General features: G+C 34.1%; 1 protein-coding gene across 2 annotated transcripts in view; it reads left to right on the plus strand.

Annotated features, from left to right (window-relative positions):
* Nucleotides 1-9,075: 9,075 nt before the first annotated feature.
* Nucleotides 9,076-17,827, plus strand: part of LOC130623679 (adhesion G protein-coupled receptor B1-like) — a 36,138-nt gene continuing 27,386 nt past the window's right edge. For both annotated transcript variants that reach the window (XM_057439188.1, XM_057439187.1), the window contains exons 1-2: nt 9,076-9,125; nt 10,895-11,027. In XM_057439188.1, coding sequence (XP_057295171.1) covers nt 9,081-9,125; nt 10,895-11,027 — 178 coding nt within the window. In that variant the 5' untranslated portion in view covers nt 9,076-9,080. The remainder of the gene's footprint in view (nt 9,126-10,894; nt 11,028-17,827) is intronic.

Below are 17,827 nucleotides of genomic sequence, written 5' to 3' on the forward strand. Positions count from 1 at the left end.
ATTCTAAATACGTACCAAGTTCAAAGAAAAAAACATAAATATTTCAGAAAAAACGGATTTTCTTCCTTGGTCGTTAAAATAAAAAACGTTTGTACAAATATGACGTCATTTTTAGTTATAATAAGGTCATTAAAATTATTTTTCTTCGAGATAAGATAACATAAGATGAGATATATTTCGCTGGTAATGTGAATACAATTAACATGTTACTATAAGTTAAAAAAAAAAGCTTTGGCCGGAGCAGGTAGAATCTTATCATCAAGTCATGTTAATAGGTGAGCTGTTCAGTTAATGTATTTTGGTAAAACTGAAAAATTACAGATGAAACTAAGAATAAGTTATAAAACATTCGGTTACATTGAAATAATTTCTTTAAAATTTATCATTTTATATTCAGTGAATAAGTCTACCAAGAATTAAAACCATATCGTCAATAAAGCTTAAGAAATTCCAATTTACTGCTGAATTGGGGAAATGGCATATTTTAGGCACATGTGACATTTTTCTGTTCCCCATGACGTCATCAAATTAATTTTTCATCAGGAATGTTTGTATTAGACTTTCTACAAGCATGGGCAGTTTTATCACCTAAGCATAAATAGCTCCGCACGTATGGCCTGTGGGCAGTATTATTGCATTCCTTGTTTGCAAAGGACTTAGAAAAGCCTTTCTACCTTCAAATTAAACAAATTTACCTTATTCTCATATTTTCTCCGATGGTTATACACATTAATTTTAGATAAATCATACCTTTCTTTTTCTCAATTCTTTCTTGTGGTGGGAAATAAACTAAATTCTGGCTAACCGTACAAAAATTGAACAAACGAATCTCTCAGCGAGTTCAAACACTCACAATGGTTCTTGCCAGGGTTTTTACAAAACTGTGCAAGCAGGAATCGATCAACTTGAAATTTCGAGAGACGTTTGTTTTAAGATTCATTTGGCCAGAATTACAACGGCGCACATATGCAAGCTTTTTCAACACATATTTTTTATGTTTTTTTGGTGCTGTTCATGTTTACCTCTACACTAAAAATGATTGGCTGATGAAATTCAGAAGCCACTTAGACCTTAGTCCTCAGGAAATATGCATATGGAATTTTAAAGTGCAAACAAGCGCAAGTGTGCCGCAGATATGTGCACATCCAGTGAACTGCGCATCACGCATAGCTTTAAATGATATTAATTTGAATAGAATTTAAATGACTCCTTTGTCAGTTGTATCTCTTCTTCTTTTATGCCTCCATGAACACATGCTCGATAAAAAAAAACTAATTGCATATAAAATATATCAAGCCTCATTGCAACTAAAGCTAGGAGAGAAACGCTATTCGAAAAATGGCAAAGGTAAATCTAGCTTTCTCAATATTTCTTTATAACATAATCTTTAAAATATGGTAATTTAAAAAAAAATGTATAGTCTTTAATTCTTTCCTCGGCCTACGTGCAATAAATCGGATGAAGAAACTACTTTATACATATTTGAATTAAAAATTTTTTAAGTTACTTTGTTGGTGCTTCGTTGCTTTTAAGAGTACTAAGCCATACAGGCTATCTAAGCAAGAAATCAATAGTCAAATTCTTTTTCTTTTTTTGTCAACCTGTTGTGACATTTTTTGCTTCAATTTACTTAAAATAAGAAGAATTTTCTGATTAATTGGACTTTTCCTTTCCTGTTAATCTGTGTATTATATTTGTTCTTACTTTTACCTTAAATGTTCGCACAATACATTATTTTGCATGTGAATCATCCAAGCCGTTTTTATAAACGTTACGGTCTTGTCAAACTTATAACCTTGATTAAACCTTGATTCTACAGCAATCCTAAATGTTTGTTAGCAATTGGTGTGCTATTTTAACTCGGCAAGTAATTTTTTCTTGAGACTCGCCCATTCTGTGTTGTTTATAAAAAAGAGTATACGCGCACAATCTTTGATGATGGAGATCCAGGTTTAAAGAGATAAAAACCCTTAGTATTCTGCTGTTGCCTCTATTTTCTCTTAGTAATTGTATTATTTTTATAAATTTTTATCAATTACTTTCTTGCACATTTTGTATTTTTAAGTATGTATTCATATGGTAATTAAATTTGTTTTCGATTATTTTACAAAAAAATTTGTATTAAGGCAAACCCTGTAGTTTTGTAATTTTAAGCACGTTTTATAACATTTTACAATAGAGAATACAAATACACTAACGACCAAAATTATTTTTGATTTATTTTTACAGTCCCAATCTAAAAACTAATCGAGAAACTACAATACATTTTTCCCGAAGTAGTTTTCTTTGATGTACCGCTGCTATGTCTCAACTTTGTCAAACAAAATGAATGTGATTATTTAAATCTCACCTAAAAACTTCATAAAATGTGAAATCCTTAGATTTATACAGCAAAGAAACAACCTGTTAGAACAGTTTTTTTAAATTTTGTACTAATTGACCTCTGCCTAAAACAGAAGCTTATTAGTACAAATCAAAAGTGAAAAAGACTTTGACAGTTACATTAACATCACCAAAACAGCATTTTCGCATGTCTAATTAAGTCGAAAATTTATACACATACCAGTTCAATGATGCAGAATATGACCTTAAAGTCAAAATATCAAAATTCTAAAATTTTAAAAAACATGCAATTCGGGAAACGTGTATTTTAATACTTTTTCTTAATCGTTATTTAAAAAAAGGAAACGCATACCCGAATGTGTGTGTTTGTAATTAATGATCAAACTGCTCCATATGTGTAATTCAGCTATTGTTACAGCAACATAATTTTAATTTCAAATAAATAGTTATCGAATTAAATAATACAACCAGTTATTCCTCTAAAAACTACACTATATTTACTTAATGTTTTAAATTGTCGAGCTAGCTTCCTCCCACATGCTAAGACTGATTATCAAACTGTATTTAAACACAATGTATGTTTCATTCGCGGGCAGTGTAATACAGAAATGACAAAGTGAATTGATAGGTATATATCGATGTCTTTAACTCTTTACATGGCGTGTTTGGGTATTACTCTGTTTCAGAACAATATTTTGTCGCGCAGCACTGTTAAGATTATCAATATATTTTTATTTGTCTTAGATTACATTTACTGATCTATATGAGATTCGTAATTAACGCACGCGCTTAGAAAATAGATTTAAACATTATATTTATTTTATCGTATTAATAAATACCAAATCCCACGCAATCGTTACGCTCTCTCCTATATATATACACGTATTTGGAACATGTGAAGGTTTGTTTGTCCAGGACAAATTAAAATTTTTTGTTTACATCTATCCTAGTGTATCATTTTGCGCGCCCAACACACTTTGTGGTCGCATTTTGTAATCAAATCCCAATTTGTAACCCTCATTTTGTCGCATTTTGTAATCCTAAACCTATTGCAGTATCGGAATGGCTAATAATTATATTACAGACACATTATTGTCTCTGAAATGTTGTGTTTTTCATTTCCCCAAATTTTATTTATTGCATAAATCACGTATTTGTGAAACGAAATGCAAATATACTTTTAATTGATATTAATTTTAAAAGTATGGAAGAAAAACTAAAACCACTACGATCATGATTTTTTTTATATTTAAAAAGAAAACACTGTTGTTTTAATAGGAATATTTAGGAATTGTTGTTACACACGATGGTGCGTAACAAAAATTCTGACGTAGTGTTAGCGATGTTCATATGGTACTTCTTTTCCAAACGTAGCAACACAACGATTCACGAATCTTCATAAACAGAGAACTTTCTCGACAAAACTGTTAAAGATAATGGTCTCTCCAAAAGTTAGCATCATAAATTTTTAATTTTAATTTAAACTTTTGGATTTGCTTGCAATGTTCGTCGCATAAATTAGATAATCGCACGTAATCTTTGTTTACTTCTTTGTTGAATTTTATCGCCAACTCAGCTAAATGTATGTCTTCATCTTTGGCAATCGACTTCTCAATTGTAACTCTAATTGAGCCAGTCACAAAAAGAAAAGAAATCAGCAACTTAAACATTGTATCATATAAAACTGCAAAAAATTATCTTTACGTGCGGTTGTCGTGCAAATTTACATTTGTTTTTTCACTGCTGTATCAGAATTAAATTCCCAACATGAATAACTCCTAACTCTCCTTATATGATCGTTTGACAACATTATTATACTGTTAAGAATATTATTATGGTAATTGATGTGGTAAATTAAAGGAGATTGAAGCACAATTAATACAGGGTAATAAATTTAAAATACACAGGCTGAATGAAAACGATTTATTAAACCAGTATATTTGATATATTTTTAATTGGAATTGCAATTATATTCCCTTATTAGGTACCGTAATTCCTCTTTTTAGCCCCCTCTTTTTATTTAGCCCCCCTTCTAATAATCCCCTCCTCCAGCGGCTCAAAAAGTTATTTAGCCCCCCCCCCCCCTCCCCTCAAAAAAAATAAAATATAAAAAATAAAATAAAAAGTAAAAGTAGTCGAAGAAATTCGATATTATTCGTTGATTTAACGTCATAACAAAGATATTCATATGTTGGAGCTTTAATTTTTTCTCCCTAAGTTTCGTTTGCAAAATATCTATGGTTCTTTTTTTTTACAACAGGCTGTGTATGTTCCAGGCACTACATCATAGAACTTCTTCTGTTAGATGAAGATGATTATGAAACAGATGAAATTAACATTATGTAATAATTTGAAAAATAGATATTGTGTTTAAAATTCTATTATTTATTAAGCCCCCTTTCTTTATTTAGCCCCTCCTTCTATTAAGCCCCCCGTCTAAAACCTCCAAAATTAAATAAGCCCTCGGGGCTAAAAAGAGGAATTACCGTAAATGAATTGGCAGTAGGGCATTCTTAAAACATGTGAAAATTTTGACTACATAATGGAAGGGAAGTTATTATTGTTAAAGATATCATACAATTCTACTAACGCAGTATGTAATTTTAGAAATTTTAGCTTAATACTGCAGAAGGATATTTCCTAAGAACGCATTATTAAGGATAGTATAAACTTGGGAATCCCTGTGTTTATAAACTCTGGCAAATCCATCTACGTTCGTTGGGAATACATTTAACCATGTAGAGTTGTCCAACAAGCTAAAGAATTCTGGAGGTGAACACGCAGCCACTGTTTTAATACGAGAGTTTACCTAGTGTTAAGACCAGAGGAAAGCATTGACCGAAAGAGAGAACCTGTTGATCACTTCGAATGGCAACAAGGTGCAAAGCATCAATACGTGGCTTCAATACCCTAAAGCAGGCACTTCGCGGAGAAGTAAAGGAAGTGTACAAATCGGGTCTAAAATCTTAGAATGTGGAAAGGAGAACTTTGTAACTTCCTTATCACACAATGAAGATATAGTATTGTAAATTTTCGAGCCCGATCTGTATTAGCTAACCTTCTAGAGATCAAATTTTGTATAGCTGTCTATAGAATGAAAGAATGAGTAAGCAAAAACCTACGCAAGACATTAAGAAGAGAAAGAAAAGTCGCGTTGCAGCTAGTAAAACAAGGAAAACTTGAAGAACCACAGCGGAAGTAGTTTTCTAAGAAACTACGGGGCGTGGTCAGGTGGGGAACATGCGCACAGGATTAAAGATTATGTGCCTCTATGAGATAGGAGTCTAGCTGTACTCGCAATCAGTTAGGATGTCTCATACCAAACCGCGAGGTTGCCTGCCAAAACTGTGCAACGCTAAATGCCGCACTTGTGTGATGCGAGTGTATTTAAAGATGTTGACATTGACATTTGTCGCATGCCTCGAACGTAAAATAATATAGTAATTGTCTCGTCATGCGAAAAGAACACCTTTGGCAAAGCTTGATAAAAAAGAGGCAGTCCAGATGACAGAAATCTTTGCAGTTGAAATAGCTACATCAATTGTAAAAAAGGGTTGAATCCGTGTACGTAACGTACCAAAAGATTAAAGCGCGTACATCAAAGTTTTAACGTTTGACAGAAAAATATAGACAGGACCAAGATCACACATAAAACACACTAATTAGCTATAAGAAATATCATGGTTAAAGGGAATGGTTTATCAAATGCCTAAAAATCTTTCAATCTAACAGGCACTCTCATAGCATAAAGAGATCCACTTGTAAGCACCCCGTAGGGAGGGCTTTTTTCTAGCACGGTATGTACAAAATTCCGATTTAAGGAATATGGAGGTTAAAAAATATACCTTTTTGGTACCATAAGATCTAGAGGCAGGGAGGATGAAAGTAGCTCTATAGGGAAGCATAATAAGCGAAAGCTAGAATTGGTGCCGTTAGCTGTAGAAATCGTCACGTCCTAAAACGTAATAAGGAGATCCGTTCTGCAGAGTTACCTCGATAACACATAAAGGTCCTACGTAAACATAACGCATCTCAGTTTACCAAAGATGTCTTGGAAAAACTATGGTTCAGAATGATGAATGTTGCATATAGATACAAAGTATTGGTGTTGCTACAGAGCTAATCCTTCATGCTATCTCAGGGTATTGAGATAGCATGAAGTCGATAGATAGTTCTAACTTCAGATCGGATGTTACAAAGGCCTTTGAGAGAACAATATGCAGAATTAACGTTAACCAAGCAAAAGGACTTTTCAAGCGTCAAGATGCGCAAGAGTTCGCCACTGAATACGACAGAGCGACGTGGGTCATATGTTTATTCACTAGTGAAAATACTCTGAACTATTTTAAGTCAGAGATGGTCGACATAAAGCTACCAAAAGCTATAAAAGGACATGAAGTACCACTTACCAATAACGAGGCGTACTCAACGTCATAGTCCTTACCCAAAATTATTTTTGTCTTTACCAGTTACATCCTTGGGAAGAGAGAAAAAGAGACGAGCAACCGATGCATATTGGAGCAGGAAAACTTATAGACTAGAGCATATAACAGAACCCAATAGTCAAGCGCTCTACTAATTCTGTAAGGATATTTTCGAGCGTAGTAGAAGAATTGACGCAGATTCCTGAAGTTGTAAAGCTATATCCAGAGAATGTTGGAAAATCACCAATTTTTACCCTTAAAACAGTATTCTTTAGAAGAACATAAGAGGAAGGCATTTTTCTTTCCAGGTGCGAATAGGGTTAATCGGTTGTGTTTAAGACACTCTGAGAGGTTTCGCTGATTTTTAACTTTCAGTAAAAGAATATAAGAAATTAGTAAATGTATTTAAATGTTAATAGAACAATATAATATCCCTGAAATTTTCTTCCATTTTGTCCCAGTGTTTTAGTTTAGCGTTATAACCAGCATCGTTTTTTTATTCTCGTTATATACTCCTACAAAGAGTCCATTCAAGTAAAAGTTAGTTTTCCATCCGCACAAAACTACTACATAGATAGTGCTAACCAATTCTGTTAACAAAGTGGAGTGTTACAAACTGTGATAATCTACTAATTAGTCTGGGAAAAAAAATAATGCAATACAAAAATTTTCCAAATATAACAGAGAAGAGGGCAAGACAGCAAAAACAATGACTAACTAGTGTTGTAAATATCTGCACTTGATCAAGCTTTCAACCGCTCTTTTTTCATTCACACAGTCAAATAAGACAGGAAGAGTTATATAAGAATGGACATTTTTTCTTAAATCGAGCACTTTAAACATAGTTAACTTTTATGCTAATAATCAAGTATCATCGAGTTTCGTAATAAAACTTAGTGGATTTTGAGTGTGTATCCTCTTGATATATGTTTAAGGGGCTGTTCATATGGGAAATATTTCTCCGGTTAGCAGGGAAATATTTCAGCATGATATAATTTTCATTTTCTGTTCATATGGCATGAGCGAGAAAACTTTTCCTCGGGTGAGAAAATATCTTGTGATAAGTTTCTATTGTTTATTGAGATAAGAATCTATTGTTTATTTTTGAAAATTATGCCTAATCGACATAAATTTATCTCGCCTACCGAGGAACCTTTTCTTCATATGGGAAATACCCGCTTGCAAATGCATTACTCCCTAATATCAAATACCTGATGTCATGCATAATTAGCATAATTAGTGACACTTCTATAACCAAAATCTTAAGAACCGTTCAATACTTTTAAAGAACATTAAAAGACCTTTGGAGCTGGACGTGGAAGTAAGGAAAGACATATAACAATACATAAAAGAACTAGTCAGAGAACACGGTGTCACAATATTGGCGCACTATAAACATGTTTGCTGCATAAGTTTGAGTATATATATCGAACTAATTAGGAAAGAAATAACCAAAAATAATGAAAGGTAATATGTGACTATTAAATATTAAAACAACATATCTCAACTTTTTCCTATTGATTACTTATCTCATTTCGGCATTATGGCCTTCGTATTAACGTCGTGGATAAAAAAGAGGTGACATTATTTAATAATCAAAATATCTTTAACTATTCTTCATATACAAACTCCCAGGACCTCGACATAGCAACTTAGAAATTTAACTGCCGAACTGGATAGCGCAATAAATTGCATGTGTTTTTTGTTTATATCTGCGTAGGAAAATCGGTCATCCAACTCGCCGCACAATAGCATCTGTATACGTCTGTCTGTCAAGCAAAATGGTAACCTCAGTAGCGAGACACACGGAATGCTATATAAAAAGGACAGGCAAACCCGTGGATTTATCTACGGCCCACTGACTAGTATAAATAATTGACGTTGTACAGTCCATTCACAACAGGTAATCCTGTTGCCTGCGCCAGAGTCTTTATTGTCCTGAAGATAGAAGGGCCTGAAAATAAAGATTATCACATGTGATAAAGCTTCTTCGACGATCATCCAATATGATCGACATGCGTTTATCTTTACGATTGTTTTGGATACGCAACCTTTAAATCAAAACGTATTTCAAGGCATAACAAGATGCATATTTGCCATATTTGTGTGTTTGCATCTTTTTTTGAATTGCAAGCCTAATTAAAGTTTTAGCAGCCACATTCTTTTGATAAGTTAAATCATTTAAGCTTCTTAACAATATGTTTGATCGACAATTTATTTATTGTAGTCTACGGCCAATTAGAACTACGTCCGTGCTAAATTCTTTGGCTTTAGTTCCATTCTAATTCAATGCTGTTTAATTGGATATTATATATGAAGGATATAGCTTCTAACAGAACACAAATTGGAAAAGCTTCAGTGAGTATATTTCTTGTTTTGATTTTGCACTTAAACAGTTCGAGGAGCTGCTTTCTAACGGTAAATATCTTTTAAATACTTGAAGTGGTAGAGGTAAATTGTGGCAAAAAATATTGGCGTAAACAAACATTTAATTAAAAAGTAACTTCTTTATTAAAAAATATTTTTAAGGTGTGTAAAAATACGCAGTATTTAATGTACAAGTCCAGTATGTTGTCAGCCCATTTAGTGCCACTGACCGCTAATCGGCTTGTGTGGCGGGCAAGCCAGTTAGAGCAATGCTATACGTAGCCATTAAGGAAATGTAACACAGTTTCAGATAATTTTTGACTATTACGGAAACCTTGTTTTCCAAATTAGAGGAGGTTGGGTGGCTGTTTCAACTATGACGGAATAACAAAAGGGCTTTTATTTAAACTAAAGTTACCATTAACTTTAGGAGTATTGCGAAAACGTATTCTTTAAAATTGCGACAAGGTGTTCTGCAAATATGACAGGGTTGTGGCATTGTGCCGCGCTTTAAAATAAAACCGGCTCACTTTGTAATAAAGGTATATTTGAAGACTTCCCTGGTGAAATTGTTGTGTGCTCAAAATAGCTGTATGCTGCTTTGTTTTGCGCCCAGCAAAGAGTAAATAATATGTGCACATTTTCACAACCCAACGACTAGTCTTATATGATAATACCCTAACAGTGTCTGTGACTAGTAAAGTCAAATTTTAATTTACCAAAACGGCTGACAACCTTCCCCTTCAAGTTTTTTTATAGTTTTAATTGGCTAGATGAAATCAGGCGATAATGTAAAATGATTTCTTTAGCTGGCAATATAAATTTAACAGGACGGATTTCAAATCGCGGTGAAAAGAAATGCCTTCATATGAATTATTTTACAGTAGAAGCCATTTTTTATTGGTTTAAAACCGAGACTATTGGTAATGATTCTGTTGCTTAGGCACATTTAGCAAACACATGATTATTTTATTTTATATACCGGTTTTAGTTTTTAAAAAAAAGGATATTTCTGTTTGTGTTATATTAAAAAAAGTGGTGAAATATTCTCTGAATTCTACCCTGAGAAGTTAGGAGTGATTAGCTTCCATCGACCCTTTCTGTTGTTGTTAACCTATACCTTTAATGTTTAATCGTGTTTAAGAAAAATAAACAACAAGTGTTTTTCAAAAACAGCAATGAAATTGGCAATTTTTTTATTTGCTTTGTTTCATTTTTCAATGTGTACAAGCAGATTTTTTTACAGGACTGAATACTGCATTTGAATTACTAGCTAAATAAAACAAAAACATATTTTTGTTCTTCACATCTTAAAAAATGGTATTGCGTTGATGATTTGTACTTATAATGACCAAGTTAATTTTAAATTATATGAATCAAGATTTCTAGGTACTGACCTTTAGAGAGTTACACTTCCAATTGTGACAGGAATTTGAAAAGTTTAAGCAGTTTTTAGGTCAATCCAATGATAATAACAGCGTAAACAACACACCCGTCATTGCATAGCAATAACCTCACGTGCCAAAAGTTGCGCCTAAGACATTTTTAGCTCCGCATGTCCGTTAAGAAAAAAAGAGGTCCTGGGAGTAAGGTTCTGTTTGGCCATCTTATAGAGGATCGTGCATTTGCTTAACACACCTTTTTTCACTATTCCCTATTAGCGTAAAAATTTTGGTCAGTTTAACTTCATTTTGTTGTTGCAAAATTAACCTAGGTTAATCTAGTTCAACCAAATATTGTATAATTGATTTTATATATAGACTAAACCAACTGATGCGCAGACAATACAACGAATACACCAACATAACATTGCAATTTGTGGTACGATGATGAAGTTTATCCTCCAGTCTTTGATGTTGTGCGTAATATTTTTTACAACGCGAGCAACAGAAGGTAAAAGCGTACGAATTAAAAACAGTATTTATAGTCTGGTTTCACAGTTTGAGAGTGGCTACATAGTCTGGTGACTGCGCAAAATTGTTTTTCCTTCAGAATTTATTTAGGAGAAAAAATAAGCCAGGGAGGGTATATTAACGACAAGGTCATCAACAGACTTTGGCCTGCGTCTTAAGGATACATAAAACACCTGCTATCCATGTTAAGAATGCTGTCTATATTTCCTAATCTTAAAAATTAAGGGAAGTGAAGTATATATTTTCGCATCAATTAGGAATCTTTTTGTCATCAAGTAATAAGCTGGGCAGAAACAGAAATCTTTCGAAACCTAAAAGGTACTTAGGTACTGGAATTTGAACACCATGGAAATCTACTTCACTTGTGTACTAAAAATTTGCCCTTGTTTTGCATTTGAAGGTCTGGTTCTAACTTTTTAGCAAAGACTTGCTTTCCGTAATTCTTCGTTATACTTTTTTACACCGTCATATAACCTTGAAAATCCATATTTAAAACAAAGACGGACACCGTTAGAGTGCTACGTATTCCCCAAACATGAATGTTTTCGTTTCGCATTCGTATTCATACCTTTACCGTTAAGCCTAAAACGTAGAGGTGTACCGTGCAGAAATATCTTTTCAAGATACCAAGATTTAAACTTTTTAAAACAAAGACAAATTTAATTGAAAAAACTGAGAAAAAAAATTGTTGCTTTACATTTTCTCATTTCTTATTTAAGATAACACGAGATAAATCATTCTTAGAATTTGTTTAGATAGTGTGCTTATGTGGCACTTCTAAAAAACCTAGGTGGTTATCGATGTTATGATAGACAGGCTTTTGTCTACAGCCTTAGAGTTTTTCCATTTCTTTTCCTCATTACGAAGCTTGCACTGTCGCCTTGGATTTTACCCGGTTTTTGGACTTTAATTATCAAGAGATATACCAATTTCTGTAGTAATTAACTTCTAATGTGTCAATTCAGCACTAAAATTAAACCAGCAATAATTTCTCTTGACGGTGATTGGAAGCTGAATATTCCAATGTCAACGTTAAAAAAATCCTCTGTCTGTAGAACATATGAAGATTTTGGTCGGAAATCCTATTCACAACCCAGCTGACATATTGCAACCACAGGAAAAACTTAAATGTTTTTCTTGAATTTTGTCGTCATCAAAGTGGATATTTTACCAGCATCTTTGAATACCGATTTAAATCATTTCTTGTTTTCTTTTTAAATAAAGTTATAGGACATTTAACTCTAATTTAACTTTAATTAAAAATCTTTAGACCTGAACTGATTTATTTTAATTATGGAAATTACTTTTAATGTTTTCTGAACATGTATCTTTGTCAAAATTGATATACAATGTGCAAGATATGGTTTGTCTACGTTAAGTGGTTGCTAAGATAAGATGTCAAGGCATGTCGCCATTTATATGCATTAAATTTTACTACGCGCTGTAAAAGTGCATCGTCAGTAAATATAGTGTTAAAGCGAGGCTGCAGAAAAGTAATGTTTAAGGCATTTACATGTACTGAAATGTCAACAAAGTTTTACGGCACCTCATTCTGCAAAACAAAGGTCCTTCGGCTATGACAAGGCAACAATTGTTTTTTTCCGATACAGACCGGTATTTTATTGTTTAATGCAGCTACCAATCGATATGCTGTTTTTTTATAGTTAAACTCTTTGTGCAGGCTCTCGACATTGCCTTGTACAATGCTGTGTCGTATTTGTAATATTTTAAAGGGATCCGTTTTTTTGTTGACGTAGACATTCTTGTGAGGAAAAGCATTCATAATTTGATAAAGATGTATCAAGGTGAAAGAAGGTATTGTGCTCTTGTTCAAGAAAGGTGTGTAAACCTCCCACTGCCAGTTTTTGTAATATAACTTTTTTGCTACGTTGCATAGCAATGATACTTTGAATGTTACCATAGAAGAATGAAAGTTACAAAGTGCACGCACAATGATAAACTCGACCAGTTAAGTCTTAAAATTTTAAGTCTAGAGGTTTTGCTCCTCTAAAGAATATGCTTATATAAAGGAACATAATTCTTCCTTTTTCCAAGGAGATAATTGACACAAAAATTGAACAAACAAACACAGAGAGAGTAGGACAGGACTTCTGTATAGGTCACAAGGGTTTCGACTCATATTCCAGAACCAAGGTACTTAAAATGTCTAGCTGAGTCAACTCAAAAGAGGTATGCAATCAGTCTTTAGCAGGAACTAGACATTTCTTTCATCTATAACTTTTTATCTGTCCTACTCTTCACAATCTTGTGAGACTGGGATAAGAAGTGGAGTCGTCACTCTCCAAAGATAAGACCAGTGCAGTCAAACCCTCTTGCTGACATAAACGGGAAGTTGTAGTACTGACTGCAATTTACCTAAGCTCTTCAAGGAAAAGGATGTAAAGTTGTACACCATTTAGCCATCTTTTTTTTCAAGGGACCACTGCTCTGTCATGCACTTGGTTATAAGCTCTCCAAAAAGTTATCTACTGACGTTTGTTAAGTCAATGTCAAGGGCAGTTCAAAAAATTGACTTACTTGCTCAGAGGTGCTAATATTATTGCAAGCGTTGCAAGTAGTACAGATTTTCACACGAGTGTCGAATAATCTACCAAAGAAAGGAAAGGCTAAAGACAGTTCTGGTATGAGATACTCAAGAATCTCTAGGGCATCTTGCTGAGTAAACGGATTAAAAGCAGCGCTCCTTGCAATAGAAACATAGCCTTGTAATGCATTTAGAAATGGGAAAAGGTTCACTGGAACCTTGGAAAAGAATAATTTGCGTAGAATACTTACAAAAGTTCTACCCATCAAACCGGCGTCTCAAATATGTAGTTTTCATGCCTCAGAGAGTTTGGTACTGGCCATTACTCGCAACTACCCGTGAATTTTTATGAAGCCTTTATAAAAGGTATACAGCCATTTTCGTCAGAATTGTGTTTGGAAGTTGAAGCATACAACATAACTTATCTTCTTAAAAAATAGAATTCTGAAATGTTATGACACCTGATTTGGGAATATTTTCATGAGAAATGTTTTTTTCAGCCAATTTTTGGTACTTTTTCACACGGAGTGTAGAAATTCAAGTGTATGTTAAGTAAAATGGAGCATAAAGTGCCGTGGGCCATAAATCCGAAACTATTCCAGTGCGATAAATTTGACTTTCATAACTATTACCGACAATGCGACCTTTATTCTTGGTAGAAATATGCAAAAAATAGAACAAAAGTCATTTCATAGTAAAAAAAAGGCTTTTAATCACGTTATTAGGATAAAAATTACGTCATATTTGTAAGCAAGTCTCTTATCTTAACGATAAAGTAAAAAATATCTGTTTCCCGAAATATTGATGTTAGATTATGGCAGTTGTATATGTTCGAGCTACGGGAAACAATATTATGACATTATTAGGATCAGAAATGATGTCATTTCGGTGTAACCAGTTTTCTTTTGAATCTGGTCTGTATTTTAGTCCATGACCTATATATTTCCTTAACAACATCTTTGTAACAGCATAGCAACGGGCACACTTACATAAATAACACAACACCATACAATATACAACTTTTATACATGCAAGTCAGCAGATTTGAAATTTTACTACACATTTACCTCCTTAGAAAAATAGAAAATAGAGAGTATAAATGGGGGGTTCTGGTGCAAGCGCACGCGCACGCTATAAATGGATACCTTATATAGTAAAACCGTCGCTTATATAAGTACTCACGCAAAGAGTCAAAAGAGTCGTGCGCGTGCCATGGCAAAAAAACGCTCATCATAGACTAGCAACGCACACACACACACACACACACACACACACACACACACGAACATAAATGACGTCATCGAAATTTTCTCTAATTTTGGCAAAAAGGGAAATTCCCTGGGAAAAAGTTGCTAGTTGAGAGTTCGTTTGCGTATAATAAATGACTGCACTAGAAATGACCACTTCGAAAAAATTTCATATTCCTCATCTGTAATAAAGATGAACAATCATAACATACGCGAATTGAGAGCCATCGCAAAGAAGCGTGGCTTACGCAGGTATTATAAGCTTAAAAAGGCAGAGCTTGTTGCTTTATTAGATAATGCTCCAGTAAATAATTCTCCAGTCAGGCCTCCGAGGAGACCTGGACAAAGGAAGCCCCTTAGTAAAGTCACATTGCTCCCTAAGCCTGAAGACATGGATACTTTTGAGCTGCAAGAGATGGTGAAAACCCGATCAGTAGTGAGGAGCAAGCTCAACGAGTGGTACGACTGGCTCCTAGGTCAAGTTCCAAAATCAATCAAAGAGCTAGCAAGCAACGCTTTCTCTCGAGCAAAAATTAGGATTTTGGAGTTCTACAATAGTGCGAAGGAAAAGCTAGGAGCAGGTGAAAGTGTTGGATTCTGCTAAAGTTCAGATGCAACTGTGGGTGCTGTGGAAGAAAAAGATTGTGATGGCATTTGAACTTGATGCAGAAGATCTAAAGGAAGGTAAAGATTTAACTGGTAGCGATGATGAGTACATAAGATTTGACAAACCTTTTAACAGCAATCTGACAGAGATTTTTCAAGGCAGCGACGTCGCAGAGCTATTGCAGGGTATGTTTGCGCACCTCAAGACTCGACACTGCACGGAAAATTATATTTTCGGGCACCGAAAATACTTAGAAAACACCGCATTTTCTGACATTTTCTTTATATTTACCGATATTTTCGGAGCTAATCAGAAGAACTGTACGTATTGTAGCGTATCGGCTTTGCACATTATAAACGGTAGCTCCTTTTTGCATTGATTGTGGTCACTTGATTTTTGCTTTTTTTTATTTCTTAATTTTTTAGGTTTTTATATATGTAATAATATACACTGGATGGTGAAATGTTCGATGTGACATAACACGTGTAAGCCAGGTATATTATTAAACTGCTTCTGTACAGCAAACAACCAGAAAAAAAATAATATTTTACTGTATGCACACCTGATTAGCTTAACACTTAAGGTGGAAGGAGCTAAAGTATGCCTGTGAGAAGAGCAGTACGCATTTAGCGAATGAGTTTTGTGCGTTATGCAGTTGAATTCCCCTGATAAAAATACGTACACTTGGTTAGCTTGACACTTCAGGTGGAAGGAGCTAGTCAAAAGGACTGTGCGTTCTTTGTGCATGAGTCATGTACTTTAAGTGCAAGTTTTTTAAAAAAAAGAACCTCGTTTGGCTGCAGTGCTTTAAAGTATGCCTGTCTTATGCTTTTTATGTGGTCATTTACATAGATTTAGATTTAAACTGAGCAACATGTAAATAGCTTTTTTGTAAAAATTTATAAGTAATATATACATACAGTAGTCGTTACTCCTGGAAAATTCACATGTAGTAATTTTGTGCGATAATATATTCTGTCTATCTTCTTATAAAGCACTGACCTCGTCATGATTATTAGTGCTAAACTGCATGTTGGAGTTTGTCGCAATTCACTATCTTGGGAATCCCGCCAATATATATTTTTTTACCCCCCGCCCAATTAAATTTCCGCCAAAATTAATTTTTTCGTGTTTTTACAAGAGGTTATCAATGAAAATGCATTTCATTTTAGTATTGTCAACGAGTGACTTTTTATTTTATGTAAGTTTAATAAAGCTTTTCGTCCCCATCAAATTAAATCCCGCCTTTCAATAAATAAACGCACCAAGCAATCTTATGATATGAAATCTTCGTTGTTGACTGCTACAAAAGCTATAAATTTTGCAGGTTGAATAACTACATATGTCGTATATGTGGTAAATTTAAAGTAAGATCGTTCCACGCTAGATAACGGGAAGTTTATAAGAAGGAATACTCGCAAAGTAAATGAAAGCAACTTTTTTTTGACTTCAGCCTTGATGTTTCTTAACTTTAAAGAAGAAAAGTTTTACAGCCCAATACAATATATCTCTGAGTAGTGGGAAAAAAATTGTAGTTCAGCGTGATTGATCAAGCAAACTTCCAATAAACTGGAATTTGTTTATATATTGCGATAATTCTACCGTATGTGATAGTGCTACTATTTTTTCTAAAATTTCAACGTTTAATAAACAGAATGAGCGAGCTTGCGATATCTTACGCAAATATATTTGATGAAGTAGATACCCCGCAGAAGCGACGACAAATAAGGAAAAACCTATCGACAAACGTCAGGTTATGAAGGATGCTATACGCAAAGGCAAAGACATCTATTACCAAAAAAATGTACCGAAGGCTTCGTAGACAAGGCGCCAAACGATGCAATCGAAAAGGCATATTCAGAATATGTTTAACGTGAAATTCATTAGGAAGGAGAGAAGACAGCCAAGGCACTGTCTTCTCATGCAATTAGCATGTACGCCAATGTTGTAGGGAACGTTGTTCAACTCGATAGTGCTGAAAAGTTAAAGCAAGATATTGAGAAAGATCCAGTTATTAAGGATTCGATGGCCGATTTAAGGATCCTCGTGTACTCTACCTTTGGAAAATTTTTAGCGCCACTATTTGTTGTTGCACATACCATGAATCATGTTGAAGTTTTATCAAAACAAAACGAAACCGTCGAAGATCGATAAGAAAAAGAGTGAAAACATACGTCATTTTATAAGTCTCGCGACTTATAATAAATGAGTCAGAGCAAGCGAGTTCTTACTAGGAAAAATAAAGGCCGTGTTGTTGCTGACAAGAGATTTGTCGAATGGAATCGCAAGAACAAGGAAAACTTGCGCGAGAACTCAGGTGAAAGTTCTTCATTAAGTGGTCAGGAACCTTTATCAAGTGGTCAAGTCCCGCACAAGTCAAA

Source organism: Hydractinia symbiolongicarpus, chromosome 13, assembly GCF_029227915.1.
Source record: "Hydractinia symbiolongicarpus strain clone_291-10 chromosome 13, HSymV2.1, whole genome shotgun sequence".
NCBI lineage: Eukaryota > Metazoa > Cnidaria > Hydrozoa > Anthoathecata > Hydractiniidae > Hydractinia > Hydractinia symbiolongicarpus.